General features: G+C 49.2%; 1 protein-coding gene across 4 annotated transcripts in view; it reads right to left on the reverse strand.

Annotated features, from left to right (window-relative positions):
* Positions 1 to 3,545: 3,545 nt before the first annotated feature.
* LOC142589564 (ras-related protein Rab-37-like) overlaps positions 3,546 to 17,025 on the reverse strand; it is a 137,002-nt gene continuing 123,522 nt past the window's right edge. For all 4 annotated transcript variants that reach the window (XM_075701025.1, XM_075701028.1, XM_075701027.1 and 1 more), the window contains 5 exons: positions 16,825 to 16,891; positions 11,228 to 11,280; positions 9,566 to 9,688; positions 8,563 to 8,639; positions 3,546 to 5,919 (listed from right to left, as the gene is read on the reverse strand). In XM_075701025.1, the coding sequence (XP_075557140.1) occupies positions 5,805 to 5,919; positions 8,563 to 8,639; positions 9,566 to 9,688; positions 11,228 to 11,280; positions 16,825 to 16,891 (435 nt within the window). In that variant the 3' untranslated portion in view covers positions 3,546 to 5,804. The remainder of the gene's footprint in view (positions 5,920 to 8,562; positions 8,640 to 9,565; positions 9,689 to 11,227; positions 11,281 to 16,824; positions 16,892 to 17,025) is intronic.

The following is a 17,025-nucleotide window of genomic DNA, read 5'->3' on the forward strand; positions in this document are numbered from 1 at the left end:
ACACACACACACACACACACACACACACACGCACACACACACGCACACACACACGCACACGCACGCACACACGCACACGCACACACGCACACACGCACACGCACGCACACACGCACACACAGAAAAAGTTGAACACATCGTTCGGGCCGCGTTTCTCCGTAACTTGACTTCGAAAGCATTTCCAGAGTTTACGCGCAAATGTTCGATCCTTTGCAAGCGAGAACACGACACTGCAAGCAAGACGTACACGAGTCAATGGCTCTGGTATACAACGTGCCTCGCGATTAAATCCAATGCGCACTTTTTTGACCAAACACCGTAGTCAGTCCGCGCACAGCGGTTCGCACAGCGCCGCTTACAGTGGCACAGTTGAGACTTTTCAACATCGTGTAACACTATCGCTTTAAACTTGTTGGTTTAGCAAACAAGTGATCACTCGAGTTCCGCGGACATCGGCAAGTTGAACGACGCCAACTTTGCCTTGAAACCAGTTCAGCATGCGGCGACTATACTGCGCCACGCGCTCTAGCTATACGGCAAACGCAATCTGGCTCCTGCGACTATAAATGGCCTGATGAAGGTCGCTTACCTTACATAAATGTTTTCTCCAATTGTTTCCAGCTGCAACACCTGATAAATACTAGCACGCACTTCTCCCCGTGAATGTTCGAACTAATTGTCGTACGACCAAGCTTCAACCACCGTAACCACCATATATCCTATCGGTAGCGCTGCTACGGACGTTGCCGCTATACTGAACATGCGAAGCAACTGGCACGAACTTGCTGAAATAGAAACTTTCCGTGTAAAAGTGCTCACGGAACCAAATGCTTCACTATCATGCAACCCGGGATTATTTTCCTTTGGTTTCACGCAAGTGACATCGTTCTTCAAGCAAATTTATCTGCAGACGTCATCACAGGCATTGACAACGCAATATCAGCGCCACCCAAGCTTTAAAAAGAACGTTAAGCGCGTTTGAAAGGATAAAATAAAAACTTCAGGTAGTTAGAGTTTGAGATGTCGAGAACAACACAGGCTCGAGGGATACAGGGCTGGTATACAATGTAAGGAATCCTCTGCGCGATTCTATTCCTTTTTTCTAATCAGCCGCCGTTTACGGCCGGCCGATCCCGGTGATAACCGAAATAACCGATATAGTAGGTATATGGTTGCGGTGAGAAAGGGAATAACATGGGAATCTAATCTCCACATTACACCAGCCCAAACGGCGGCTATCTGCCAGCCACCTTGCATTTTACTGCTGCTGAATTCTATTCATTCTGCTGAATTCATTCTAATGCTGTTGAATTTTTCAACAACCGGCAACCAGCACAGTAGATTTTCGTAGGCTTGTGAGTCACATATAGCTTCCAGATCTACCACGTAAAGGCCATGTATAGTTACGTGTTCGCGTGAATTTGAGATGAGGAATGTGCGTTTGACAAGCCCCACAGCGGACAAGTCCCACAGCGACTGATCAGTATCATCTCAACGCCGAGCGCGACACCCTGATCGAGAACATCGCAGCAGCCAAACGCGGTTTGCTCACACTTCAGAAATGTCCCAACCTGCACAGTCTCGAAAACGCAAGAAGTCCTGGTTAAAAAAAAAGAATTGTGATTAACACTTTGAAGATTGCACTCGATGTCGGAACCCAAGTGAGCGGTTCCCCTCAATGTTGCACTATCGTGCTTGGGCTTGATGTGCGTAGGCTTCGCTTGCCTTGCAGTCGCGGGTCCATACTTGACAAAGCAAACATCGTGTCCTGCGCACACAACTCCCGAACTTGTAGGCAGCTCTAAACCAGGTTAAACATGCACACCGGAGCGCTGCAAACGCGCCGCCATGCCTGAAAACCCAGGTGGCGCCATCTGTCACAAGAGCCGCAATTCGACGGTTTCGGCCGGCAACCGAGAGCAAGGCTGTATTGATTCGTTCGCGCCGCGATAGGCGCGACGTAGTCCGTCAAAGCACGGCCCTTTTGTAGGCATGGCGCAAACTGCACGACCGATTACCGCGGACTGCAACACGTCACAGGTAGCAGCCAAGAGAACATCACTGAGAGCAGGGCGCCGATCAAGTATGACGACGGTACACTCTACATCCACAGTTACAACAAAGAAAACAACACCTGGACAAAAAATGCACCACAACAACATCGTACACTCGTTGGTCGCCCATGTATAGGCTATAGCGGTGCGTTTATGAATTTTTCACTGTGCAGAAAGACGACACACACGCCATGTCGATGAGGACGGGGGTGAATGCAAGTGACAGCTTTGGGAACTCGCGCGCAATGCAGAAAAGTGAACATTTTTATACATAAAAAAAGAATCTACTGTGGCGACATCCGGATGTATATCGTTTTTGCTAGAAAGACTCCAAATGAAGCACGAGAATAGCGGGGAGCGATACCCAGCCTGAGGTTTTTTTCTCACGCATGATTGTTCGAATCCCGGAACTGAGTGCTCCCGAGAAGTGTGCAGATATGTTACAAAATTTATCTACTCGATTCAGCAGCGCCATGGAAACAAAGCCTGCTCGCACATGCTCTCCACTATGAGGTTATCGTGGCCACAAGGACGCTGTTATCCTACACTGTCGCCTCGGGTTCCACTAAACGATCTGTCAGCACGTAAACGCGCATTTCGTGCGTAAGCTGTAACACACTATGGGGTTTAATGGCACCCAACACTCGGCATTTTTCGAGTCCCATACAACATTCTAGAACGTCATTTCACGATCAGCACAGAGGCATCAACGTGGCGCAGAACGAAGTTACAGTGATGCAACCAGTCGAAGATGTCGCTATACCACAGCATCGCTGTCGCGTCCGTCCACCGCGATTGGTGGGCAGCAAGCGGGATCTGCCGACAAGTGCCGCACCGTGCATTCTAGGACTTCGTTGAAATGAAAGCGTAATGCGCAGGGAATAAGGTGAGCACGACGGGATCAGTCCGAGCACCGTTGTGTAGTGTATACGTACTATTGAACACTCACAGAGCAACATCGCGGAACCACTCCGCTCCGCATTCGCACTATAATGAAAACAACGTACAATGGTCGTGCAGTTCAGTGACCTCCGCATCGGGCTTGGTGCGGTGCCTCTACTGTGAATAACAGGAAGCACAAGCGGGGGTGTGCCGTCAGCCCGAACCGGCCCGTTTGTTCCGAAATCGAGCATGACGTAGAATCGCTAGGAAACCAAGTCGCCGGAAGTGAACGCACTGCCTGGTGCGGTGGTTATTCATCCACGCAGCTGCACCGAATGAAACCACGACTTAGGTTTCAAGGACAGAGGTACTCTGTGCATAACGTTTACAGCCAGTGGCGTAGCTAGGTCGTCTGGCACCCGGGGCCCATAGGTCTTCTGTCACACCTCCCCCCCCCCCCTCCCCCGGGTGTAGCCGGCGGAAAGAGGGGTGTCTTCAGACGTATATGACACCCCCCCCCCCCCCCCCCCCCCCCCGTTGCTACGCCACTGTTTACAGCACAACCATGATTCGAGTTAATACTGCGCGCAATGACTACCCTAACCGTACGGTCGTGAAGACCAGCTTTTTTTTTTTTCTTTCTCAACGCTGGAAAAAATGACACCACCATTTGCACGTGAAAAACCACACGGGAAGCGGATAACAGGAAGGTGCAGACTTTGCCAGACCCAGAAAAATAACAGGCTCCTAACTGTGCATCGGAATCCCCGCTATAAAATGACAAGTGGAAGTAAGTTTGCACACCCATGCTGCCTGGTGACGTAGTAAACAGAGTGCAACAAGAGCCCGAACTAGCAGAGTTGCTCGGATGAAAACGTGACACAGCTAAACAAAATGAAACAGAACGCAGTTGTGGGGCATGTCTCCACGGTTCTTTTTCACGTTGACACTGTGCATGGAAGACGAACTGAAGAGCACAGTGTAACTGGCTCAACGGCACGATAACGTTAATACTGATGAGTGTCCAGTGTTTCTTAATCGATCACGGCCTCGCTGAACCGATGTCAGCTATAGATCTCGCAGTCCGCTACGCCAGCCGTTCGCGGTCTTAGTGCAGCAGTCTTCGTCAAAATTATGAAGGCAAGCTCGGCGTGAGAGGTCACGCTGTTGTCGTTCGAGACCCGCCATCCACCAGACGCGAAATGACCGACGCTCAGGAACATACGGACCGGAAACTGCGGTTCTCGGCTGTGGCGAAGTTTCATACCTGAGTTAATTTTTGTTACCCACGTTTTATTTAAAACCATCAGCGGCGGCGGCGGTTGTGGCGTCACTGCAAGTATGAACCGCGCGAGCTTCGACGTGAAAGAATCTCCGCTCTGCGAAAAGCCAAAGATATGAACAACTGATTAATTTGCGACATGTCTCACACTAGCCACTAAACTTCTGAACGTAAAACCAGAGTAATTGAATACTTTTTTTTAATACTCTGGTGAAACTTTTAATGCAGATACTGAAAAAGACTGACCTGCAGGAGCATATGGCGGACCTGTTTGAGAGTCGGCCGCGTTTTTATTTCAACCAATAAGATAGCAAAAACGGTTTAATTTCCTTTTACCTCGCTGTTTATCGCACCCCATGAGATTTCGTTTGCAGCGAAACGCATAACACATACGCAACAAAACGCGCTTCGCAGGAGCTTCTTTGTCTGCGCAGTTATCGACTGCTGCCGTTTCGACAACTGCAGCCGAGAATAAAAGCCGCTTGATCGGCTTCCGCAAACAGACACTCACACATACACACGCGCACACAGTCCAACAGAGTCCAAGCTTCAGTCCACATCTGCTGCTGCTGCCGCATATACAGGCGCGGTTATAGGGTAGGTCAACAGAGGGGGCACACACGGAAGAGCACAAGCCCCTGCGCGCGTCTGCCGTCTCATAAAGGCGCGCGCACGTTGAGCTTGCGCGCACGGCTTTTCGGCCACGTGGCCACCGCGCAGCCAGTCTGAGTCTTTAACCGCTACGTCGGATGCCGACGATTCGCTTCCTCAGGGTTATTATTCGCGCGAATGACTTAAACGACGGAAAATGCAGCCGCACCAACAGTCAAGGCCTCTGACCGCCAAGGTAACCATACTTGGATGCAGCTCCACGCAAGGAAAATTCCCCTCGGCTCGCGTGGCATCTCGGCTGCCGAACCAGAAGCGCAGTCCGGGGAGGCCGACCGCGCTAGGGTACAGCTAGGCGGCGTTCGAAATGCCTCCCTGCGCAGTGGGCAAACCCGAAAGCTGCCCACCCGCGGCCACGCATTCGGCAGGAGTGCTGCCCGCTCGCCCCCACCAACAGGCACGGCCCATGCATGGCGGGCTGCCAGACCCAGCGGAGAAACGAGAGCCCAACTGGCTGCGCGGCGATCGAGTCGGGCCGCGAGGGCTGTGGCCACCGGCGGCCGAGGAAATAAAGGCAGTGCTTGAACCAGCCGTTCAGTCCGTGGTGATCGCGGCACTTCCGGCGTCACAAGTGAGGCGGATGGTTTCTGGGCGAGCAGTAGCGGCCGTCCCGGAGCTGGTCTCGCTGCGATTCGGAACCGCGCTACTGCCTTACCCCAAACCACGCGGCGCCAGCCGAGCGGTTCCGGCCGGCAGTAGTTCCGGCAGAGCCAGCGCGGGAAGCGGCCTCGCTGGTGCTGGAACTTGGCTGGCGCTTCCGGCAGCCCCGGAAGCGGCAGCGCCGAAGCCAGCAGTTCCAGTACCGGCATCGATGCTGGCGGCCGGTACCTGTGCCAGGGTGGTCGGGAGGGGTGCGGGGCGGCGTGCGCAGTTTGCTGGGGGTGCTAGAAGGGCAGCCGGAGCTTGACGCGCCATCCCTAACTACTGCAGCAGCCGTTGGGCTTCGCTTGGCTCTCCTGGCGAATGTACTCGGTCATGTTGAAGCGGCCCGATGCGCCGTGCACCGACCGGGACGCCCGCTGCTTCAGCTCCCTGCGAGAATAGCGTTCGACGAGGGCTGCATTCGCGCGCAAAGCCGCCACATAATTCTGCGCCATCTTTGGGGGCACGTTGTAATGCGCCGAGCACAACTGAGCGTGGCTGTACAGCAACCACGGTAGGACGCACCACGCAGGGGACTTGTACTCGTCCTTGGTGCGCCCTGGCGTGGTTACTTGTCGTACTGCGTTGCACTCGGCGCATTGCAAGATGAACGAACACCAACTACTTATCAATCTTTCGCTGTACTCGCCTTTCGGGGCGCGCTATGTACGTCCGCGCGATCGTCAGTTAGACCGCACCTCAGGTAAACCCGATAAAGTTCGCAAAACACTCGAAGATAAGAATTTAGCGGATTCTAATTTAGTATAACATAAATTACGAATTTCGGCTCCCCAATGGTATGCTTGGTCACGTGACCGGCACCGCGAATTTTCTTGAGCTCGTTTTTAGTCTATGGCACTGTGGTCTAGAGTTAGTCGCAGCCTTTGTCGCTTAAGTGAGCCTGCATACCGACACAATATGCTATACTTCTGGCAGGCCACACATCCTTAAAGAAAGTAGCTACGCAAGCAGATACACAATTAGGCTACACAACAGAACAAAGGCAGTGCTGCGAAATCGATGTCGTCTTCGTATTTAAACCATAATTTCTGTTCATTCGAGGCTCTGAAGAGCTTCGAAAACCCGTTAGGCACGTGTTCACAGTACTTATCTCGCATAACAGCCAGGGCGTATTTCCCTACATCGCCGAAGGCAAAGTTGTATTCATGTGTAATGCCATCGCAATGAAACTCTCGAGACGACTCGCATCGGGTAATGGCATCAGGTTGGACTGACCTTTGATTAATGTGCCCCCCGGAAACGGCCCGCATTTACACACCCGGGTACACAACGCCAATGGCCCAATTATGATACTCATATAACTATCGCATTAAACAGAAGATGGAACCGAAACAGTGGGACATGAAAGAAGCGCCGTGGTGTCGCCCGCTATACGTACTGCTAAGTATAAAATGACCATGCGCATGCTTTACAGAACCACACCACCGTTCCTCGACTGACAGAGCATTATTGAATATTGAATATTTCCAACAGATTTCCAACAGATTGGGGGAGACGGGGAAGAAAAGCTGCAAGTGCAGCTTGAAAAAACACCCTGCCCCCTGTGACCACAAGACATGGGCAGCGCGGAGCTGCCGCGTGTTTTTAACAATACAAATATACACAGTTTTGCAAGAATGCATGAGAAGCGCTAAGTGAAAAGTGAGTAGTTGCGCGTAGTGAAGTTACAAAACGTTTCACATATGACAAACGAAAAAAATAACATATATACACATATATTGTAATATAAATGTGAACAAAAAGCTGTAAACTCATCTAATCTGCACTTCTGAAATAGCTGGCCATATAAACATTAATATTAGTATTACATGTTGCAACTCCGGGTCCGGATACATCTTCTTATTATGCAATATATATTTTTGGGTTGCGAACTTGCTTAAAACAACATAAACATTATTGCTGCTAATTATCTGCGCACGTAAACTGCGTGTCGCAATATGTGCCGTCTTGATTCTTAGCCGCCAACAGTCTGCCATTAATCGAAAGGCTGTTGCGGGTTCGGAGCAGCCTTTGCCAGGCGTTGTGCGCCTTTCGCTTCTGCACCCTTCTTGAACTGCACTGAAGAAAATAAAAGTCTCAATGTAATTCAACTACGAACACTGTCCACTCTTGCCTGCTTTCCTGCAGCGATCCTCCTAGGCAAGCCTGTCACGGCCTCGGCAATGGGTGCCCGTTAAAGGAAAACCGCCCCACCATGGGGGAAGGGTGCGCTGCTTGTCGCACTGAGGGACGCGGACACACGTGACTACAGTGGACGTAAAGAAGGCACAGTCGAAAGGAAGCACGAAATAACAACTGTTTAACCTTACAACGATGCGCTTCTTTATGCGACAGAACAGTGCACATCACGTCTTTATCCGTATGAGTGCGTCTTTGTCTTACGCTTTACGGAGACCGTCCACTGGGCTTGCCACAACGGGCGAGATTATATGCACCGTTGGTTGTGCGTCCAAACGTGATCAAGCATGCAGAACACTTCTGTCGTTTTTTAAGGCCGCACAATTATTCTACCCCATAATAGCCAAACATATTGCTTGATTTTTTGTGCTAATTTATAGAACATTTGCCGGATGTTAGGTGCCGCCCAATGTCTGTCTGAGGCTCATGCATGTTTTATTCTTGCGTTGTTCTAATCCCCCCCTTCTTTTTCTTTGTGTGTACGTGTTAGTTTCTCTCCCTCTTCATTTCTCTTCTCTTCTTCACTGAACATTGTTTCCTTTTTATTTACCGTTTCTATTCTACCGTTTCTATTCTAGAGCCGGTACGCGTTGTGCCCCTCCTGGTGGCACAACCATCTCTCTCTCTCTCTCTCTCTCTCTCTCTCTCTCTCTCTCTCTCTCTCATTCCTGTGACTGTTTTTTATTAATGCAAACCTAACAAGAGCAACAATGACGTGTGCCCCTCAGCGGCACAAGCAGCGCGCCTTGCCAGCATCGCCAACTAGCCCCCACTGTTGCCTTGCTAAAAAGCCCCCCCCCCCCCCCCACCGTGGGCACGCGCAGCCTCACTCACCGTGCCACGGCCATGAAGGCCAGTTCCACGTTGCAGCCTGTCTTGGCACTGGTTTCCATGAAGGCCACGCCGTACTCCTGAAATAGTCGTAAACAGTGAGCATCCGACGAGGAGTACGGGTATCGCCTGCGACACAAACGGGAACTAAAACGTGAGGCACACAGAAGCACGAATAGTACAGAGTTCCGGCTGTTCGGCCAATCAATCGACCATCGCGGGTGCAGCTTTAACACAGCTTGGGCTTGCATGGGGATTCGCGGCGGGATTTTTCTGGCATGATATAGCCGTTATATTACCGGTGCAAAAAGTGTGTCTGTAGGAGCCGAACGAACGTGCTCGTATTTCTCTCTCTCTCTCTCTCTCTCTCTCTCTCTCTCTCTCTCTCTCTCTCTCTCTCTCTCTCTCTCTCTCTCTCTCTCTCTCTCTCTCTCACACACACACACACACACACACAATTACGTTATAATTATTTGTAGAACCTATGGCAGCCGATGCCAAACAGCACTTCAAAGTGAGAAGTTTTGTGGACCCAGCTCTATTCTATGTTCGAGCAAGGCATCAAATTTAGGCATCCAACCGAAAATATCTAAGAAGTTCCCTAAAGAATCTTGAATAACGTTTCCGTGCTTCTCCCGCTTCCATGTTTTTCAGCTAGCGCAGCCTCGTGCAGATTGCGCAGCCGCTACTGAAGGGACCTCGCACACAGCTCGCCAAGCGCAGCCATATTGTGTCACGAGCAACATTTACGACTACTTGCTTGCCGACAAAGGTGAGCGGGCACAAGTTTGCGAAACGCGTTGTGTTCTCGGATAAAACCCCAGCCCAGCTCGCACTTTATACAAGGGCCCCGCTCCGAAATTTCATCCCTATAATCCACTGCAGGGTAGCAAAACGGACCCGAGTCTGGTTAACTCCCCCTGCCTTTGCTCTCTCTCTGAAATGTCGCAAGTCGATCGTGGACGTGCGCGACCGAGGCTGGGAATCAGCGAGGAAGCGTGCTCACCCTGGAGAGCCTCTCCCCGTCTTCGGTGCGCACCTGGCGGTCCTGCGTGATGTCGGCCTTGTTGCCGATGAGCATTATGACCACGTCATCCTGCGCGTACTCGTTGATCTCGCCCAGCCACGCCTGCCACACAAAGACGGAGGGCACGTCATCACAGGTACACGAAAGAAACAGCGCACCACGTGGATCTATGCTCAGGGGCAAATATGTATGCGGCCGACTGGACAGAGAAATATTTCTTACTGAGGCTGCTGCGCTTTGGTCACATGCCATTGTCGGAACAAACTGTTTTGGAACGCCAAGCTCATAAGCCATCGCATCAGAGAGCAACGAAGACTTTGCTACAATTTTTATGGCCAATAAGCTACACGAACAGCTTTGGCCTATAGTTGGTGTTAATCGTTACACTGTGTTGTGATTGTGTGCGGCGATCGTGACCGCCTGTGATTTTGTGCCGTTGCTCCGTGCCTCTTTCTCCGTCTTCTTTTGTCTTTCTACCTCACTCGTCTCCCAATGTAATGTAGCAAGCCTGGTCATCTGTGCTGGTTAACCTCCTTGCCTTTCCCATTCTCTCGCACTGTCTTTCTCTCTCTTATTGAATGGTGAGTGGTTAACATTGTCATACTCTTCGAAACGCACGAAAACAAGCAAACTATTTACTGAATTATGAACAGTGACTAAAACAGTACATTTTCTTCTTTCAAATGGTTTTAACGTTAGTTCTAGGAAATAATGGTGCAGCAGGAGGGGGGGGGGAAGGGGGGAGAGGCAATACATTTGCTTCAGCAAATAAATCATCAACCTCACAAATGTTTACTCCCTCAAATCAGTACCAAATTGTTGCCCTGCGGAGCTCAGCATTCGTCAGAAAACGGCATTAACTCATGTGCCCTCGTCTTGAGCTAAGGTATAAAACAAACAGCAATAAAAAAAAGAAAACCACCGGAGCTCTCGAAATGGCGTTACTAAAAGTTGTGTTCAACGAAATTAGAACTCACTCAAAGATTAGTGCCATACATGCTAACGAAGGCGGCACTGCGAGGTCGCCATTCAAGGTCACCTTCTAAGGTAACTGAGCTGTGTGTGCACCTTCTAGCTAGCCAATTGACTAGGCAGCTTCATGAGCGGTGAACAGGCTAGCTAGCTAGATATTTAACTGAAAAACAAGTTCACTCCTCAGTAAAGTTTAACTTGTACGTATCTACAGACACGGCGAAGAGTCACATGAATCGCGGCTACTTCGCTTCCTTCAGCGCAGTACCATTTGACAGAAAACAACTAACGAGAAATATGTTGCGAGAGAGCCGCCGTGATACGAAATTGAACTGAACCGAGACGGCAGGAGTGCTGTGGTCGCGGTGCCACTCGTAAAGGACAGGCATTTGACCTAAAGCAGGTAACGCAGCGGTCAGCGCCAATCGGGACCGAGCTGGGGATGTAGCGTGGAAATTCACGAACAGCGTCCAGTCGGAAGAACCCTCCCTCGACTACAAGGCAAGCGTGGTAATTACTGAAATTGCCAATCAATGCGAAAGCACGAAAGTATATCTAAACAGCAATACTATACAGTCGATTATACTGGGGCAGCATGCCGTCGGCCCGTACAAACAATGCAGGGAGTTTGATGCATGCGCGAATTGCGGGAATGCATGATGCTCTCACCCTCGTGTTATCGAAGCTGGTCTTGTTCGAGACGTCGTAGAGAAGCAGGAGCGCTGGAGAAGGGAAAGCCGGTCAAGGCGCATGGGTTAGTCAGTGAAAGAATGGGCAGTAGCAGAGAGGGTAGGGCTAGAGGGTGAACACTTGGCGAAACAGCGTTAAAACACACGAAGATGAAGAAACAGATGTAAACGCACCAGTGCTGACTCATCACAAGTTTATTGGTGGAAGAAAGAAACATTACACACCGAACAAACATGAAAAAGAAACATCTCTGCATGCGCGATATATAATTAGGTTTCAGTTTTCTTGACTGATGTACCCAGCAGGTTCTGTCGCGCACGCGCGACTTTCTATATTTACCAGAAATTTGTCGCTGTCAAGAGTTTCAGTGTATACCCACTTGTTAACCCCGAACAAACTTGTAATTGTGAGTCGGCACTCGTGCGTGTACCTTCCTCTTGTTGCCTTCGTCTCTTTTAGCGCTGTTTCGCCAAGTGCGAGACGACCAGCGTCAAAGGGAAGCACGCAGCAGAAGCAGCCGCAATCTAAGCGGCGCGGAGTCTACGCGGTCCCAAAAGAATTCGTTCGCAGACTAGTTGGCACGTTGTTCTTGAAAACTGAGTTTCTGCGGTAAGAATATACAGGACATACACAAGGGACATACACGCGGGCGTTGGCGTTGAGAACACCCGCCGCAATTGAAGTGACAGACCCAAAGTGCATGAAACACTTCCAATATCCGTAGTTGCCTGTACACTCGTGTTAGGAGAAGGAAAAGCATTAGTTAGGTAGCTATAAAGCACTAACCGCATTAGATATCCAGACAACGCAGGAAAAGTAATGTTGAGTGGGGAGGGAGAGTAGATTGCGTGACGGTGGGACCGGTATCGCTTTAATGAGTAGGTTTAGGCGAGAAATGCTCGGAGGACGTGGGAACAGCACACGCGCACAAAAAAAAAAAGAAAGAAAAGAACGCACAGAGGCAAGAAGGCAGGCATCGGTAGATGTCAGAGACATCGGTTTCGGCGAATATCTGCATGTGTCATATATAACAGCGGTCAACTTTTGTGCATACTGCGTATCAACTTTAGCGTATATTTGCCTCACTCTAGGATCCTTACACACTTGTTTGTCCCGTAACCTGCCGCCAGTGCTCTCCTGCGACGGGCAAGCTGTTAAAGCCACAGCGCGAAGCTTGTAAAGCAGGGCACCGTACACAATGTAGCAAAGGCTGCGGAGCCACCAGGCGCATTTCTGCACGCGATCGAATCCGACATGCGACGCGATCCACGGAGGCCTGCTTTGGGTCTCGGACCACGTCGGGCAATCGATGGCCGATTTCAAGTGGGGGGCTCGCCTGCTATGCGCTGTCGTTATCGCGCTCCCGTGCTCACGAAAGTGCCATTCAGTTTCCTGCACCAAAGCTCATAGGGGGAACCCTGGTCCTACTATCGTTCAGCCACCATGGGAATGATGGTGAGTACATGAATCTGTCCAACTTTCGCACTTGTGGCTTCACACGCTTTTTTGGCTTTGTTTACTACGCTTCATCTGCCTTTACTGGCCTAAATTTCGAAGCAATTCTTTCTTTTCTTTTTAACGGAGAAAGTAATACCAAGTTCTCCACGCAGGCATATTCACAGAGAATTGTTGCCTTTGTAACTCAACATCTTCATGAAAAAGAGCCGTTTGCAAATTAACAAAGCCTATTGAAGCCAGAAGGACAAACTTTACATAAATGCATGCACTGTCATTTCCAAGATGGCTGAAATGTGATGCTTGTAGCTCCCGAAGACACTAGCACTAGAGTCCCACTGGTAATTTTATGTAGGAAACTTTATGTACAGTACGCCTCATAAATCCTTATTTCAGTGGAGTCGAAGAACACGTAGTGCCGCAAAATCAGGGCCCGAATTAAAAAACAATTATTGCGCTATAACTATATTCTCGAGAGAAGATGTCAGCCGATCGAGCTGTCGGACACGTCGTTAGCGATGGCAGCCAACCAATGACAAACAACCTTTACTACGAACGAAAAACGTTGTGAATTCGGTCCCTGGTGCGTAGACGGCGCAGATGGCGGGGTCATCTAGCCGAGCATCGCCGACGACGAGTGTGCGCACCGGATTTGCGCACCGGCACACGTGTCCTTCGAAGATATCCGCTAGAGATAAACAGGAAGATTTACAAGGCGTAACACAAGGGCGCTGATAACTGAGAGAACGGCATCTGCGTCCTTGTTGGTCGCAAAAAGATGTAAACATATATACGGCTTGTTTTGAGCGACGCGCGTCCGTAAAGCGTCTGGCCTAATTTTATTGGTGTTTTCAACTTTAATGTACATATACTTTGTCTGTCACAATTAGTACATGACCGGGGTAGTTGGAGAAGTATGGGAGAGGTCTTTGCCCTGCAGTGGGCGTAACCAGGCTGATGATGACTTTGTCTATTCTGGAAGTAAACAACTATAGTTGTTAGTTTATTTGTTGTTCTGTCCATCCGCTGTCTCTGTTTCTGCGTGTTTAATTGTAGAAGAACGCGTTATCTCGAGTAAGGTGCGCGAGAGTGCTATCATGGAGCTTCTTTTACAAGAAAGCATAAGATAGAAATAAACTTTCCACGGGCGACATCCCGTGTTTACTGTATGCTCTTCACAAAGGCTTCAAAACTTGCCCCTGCACGCTTTCTCAGGTGGCTTTCCCACATTTATACAATCTTTACGGAGAAGCACCCTTCACCGATTCGGCTCGTTAACCATTTATAATGGCAAACGATGATAACATCTTTGCGACTGGGTGAAGTGATCAGCAGCGCGGCGGAGCAAGACGTCAGAATACACGGACGCTTATTTCACACGCGGTTTCCTGCGTACGGAGGCCTACCGCAATTGCCGGTATTGCTTCGTTAAAGACTGCGCTGCCACAGCCGACACTGCCAAAGCACATTCCAAGATGTTCGCAAGATTTTTTTCCAAAGATACGTCATCGGAACCTGAGCAAAAAAAAAAAAAAAAATGGAATTTAAGATTTCCGATATTCAAGCATGTGTAAGACAGCAGATGCAAACTCACGTTTACGGTCATTAGAAATACTTGCATAGTTTTGTGAAGCGAGATGCAAGCCCGTTTCTAAAGGACGTCTCTGCACTGGCTTAACCTTTCGTGCTGTTTGGTCACGAATTTACTAATCGGTGCCTGCACGCCATGGACCCAAGTATGAAGTTACAACATTACCCGGTTTTACTGGACAGTACGAAATCATACTGTGTCACCTGCGAGCAGGCGCTTCATCAACGAAAGCCTGCTAATTCCTAACTAGTACAGTGGACAATTGTTACACGTGTGGAATAAAACAACCTTTAATAAGCCTTCTGTGTGACTGCCCATCGTAAAAAGATGAGAGGCTTGCCATTCTAAAAGCTTTAGGGAAGTTTCATGACAGGTTTTTCACACAAGGGACTATTTCACATCGTGGCACCATGGCCTTGTAAGTCTGTGATGTGTACAGACACAAACGCACTGCTGCGTTCTTGAGATGCACCAGCTTCTATGACTGCTCGTGATAAACTGAACAATTAACTTTTAATTACGCGTGCGTGCGTGCTGTTAATTTATCTTCTTCTTGTCAAGGTTAAATCCACTTCAACCTTTTTGCAGTGCAGGGTAGCCAACCGGGCTTAGCCTGGTTAGCTTCTCTGCCTCTCGCTCAGCACTTCTCTCTGTCGAACGACAGAGACGAAAATAATTTCGTCTGTCCTGTCGACATGGCTTCTTCCTGCCCTTACTTTCGCTCAACGACATTACATGCTGCACCAACTGGTCCAACAGTCGACGCCTCTGAACTACTATATCTCTCTCTCTCTCTCGCTATTGGTCAAGAAGAAGCAAACTCATTCGGCGTAAAAGCAGGCGGCACCGCGTGAACGGCCGCGATCCTGTGAATATTCTGGTTTACAAAGAGGCATGCTGGGCGAGAAGCTGTGAACATAGTCGCGAGTCGCTCCTTGTTCGCCACTCACTGTCGCTCGCATGAGCTCTCGCAGTCACCAGTGCAAATTGAAACAATAGGAATGAATGAATGAATGAATGAATGAATGAATGAATGAATGAATGAATGAATGAATGAATGAATGAATGAATTTTTTGTAAGCCATTTAATCGAAATAATTATTCTAATTCCTGATATCTCGCTTCAATAACAATGGCTTCAATCGACTGTTTCGTGCGTACTACAGTTGTATTACGACATGCGGATGCTAACACTCACGTTGTTAGCATCCGTGTCGATTCAAAGCAAGGCTCTATACAAAGCACCTAAACTATTTTGCACGGTCAAAAGGTGTTGTTAGTCTAGTTGCTTCATTATATTGTGGCAACCGGCGCCAGAGAACATGACGGACAAAAAAATAGGACGATCACAAGGCGCCCCAAAGCGTCCACATACCCTTTTCTTGTTCCTCGCGTTCTCTGGCGCCGGTTGCCACTATTTCATGCGCTTCTTTTGATTGCAAAGAGCAAGCAGAACAAAAATAAACTTAGCTGATTCTGTATACTGCGTTGTTATGCACCACGCACCACGGTGTACCTTAATTTTCGAAAAATATAACGTTTCTGCGGACCTTGTCGGCACTCGCTTCGCTTCACGTCATGTGATATTAAACTAAAACAAGAAAGTTCGATACCGACGAGCGTAAAAGCAAAAATTGACGTAAATACAACCCACAATCGTAAGCCCGTCTCAACATTCGTGCTAAAATTGTAGATACGCTTAGAACGAACCTTCTCGGCCCAGTTTTGCTAATTCGAAAATGCACTTCCTTATTACCTGACGTTTCTCAGTGTATCTGTTACGGAAAGTTAATCTTAGCCTTATTATATTTCTAAAGCACTAATACATGCACAGACATTTTTTTTTATGTACGGCTTCTCGACTGCTCTAATAAATCGTTTAGAAAAAATCGAGGCGCTGCTTCGGCCATATTGTTCTTCAAAAAAAAATTATTTCGAAAGATCTATAAAACTGTTACGATGGGGTGCGTTTATTTAAATTAAAATGGAAACAATCGGATAAACATTCCCCAAAACGGGAAACAAATAAGTTGCCGTATAGAATCGTGCAACGGCCACACCCCCAACTTAGCAGCACAAAATTTGGAGAAAGAAAAATTTCCACGGAGAAGCGATCGCGTTCGGTACGCCAATGCCGCGCGTGCGCATTTTCGCTCCCTGCGCGCGCACCGCTAGTGGACGGCGATAGCCGCGCGTTGACCCCTGATCCAATACGGTACATCCGGGGATCCGAGGTGCGCAGAAACGGTTCGATCCCGTGTAAGGGCCGCACCTCAGCGGAATTGAGAAAAAAAAAAGTGCGGCCATTAGACGAGTTCTCGGCTTGTCCGCAGCCCTGGAATTCTGTAATTGGCGTGTTATTACGCTTCCGCGCATGCTTTCTTTTTCTATTTCTTTTTTAGTACAAACACGTAAAGTAGCATAGTCAGCGGGGCCGGCGAAACTCTTCGTCCCTCATTAAACATTTTTTTTTTACTCACCCTTTAAGCACACGTACGAAAGCGCAAAGGCGCACAATATGCCGACCCACCGTGTGCGTCCCTGTAGTAGGCGTGTGTGACGCTCCGGAACCTCTCCTGGCCGGCCGTGTCCCATATCTGCGGGATTCACGCGAGCACTCTGAGACATCGCGAAACAGCAGCACAGCCCCACACCCTAAAACGTTTACACCCTTAGAGTTGTTTGCTTGTCCTACGGGTAAAATTCTTACCTTTAGCGCTAGGAAAATTTT

The sequence above is a fragment of the Dermacentor variabilis genome, chromosome 8 (genome assembly GCF_050947875.1).
Source record: "Dermacentor variabilis isolate Ectoservices chromosome 8, ASM5094787v1, whole genome shotgun sequence".
Lineage (NCBI taxonomy): Eukaryota > Metazoa > Arthropoda > Arachnida > Ixodida > Ixodidae > Dermacentor > Dermacentor variabilis.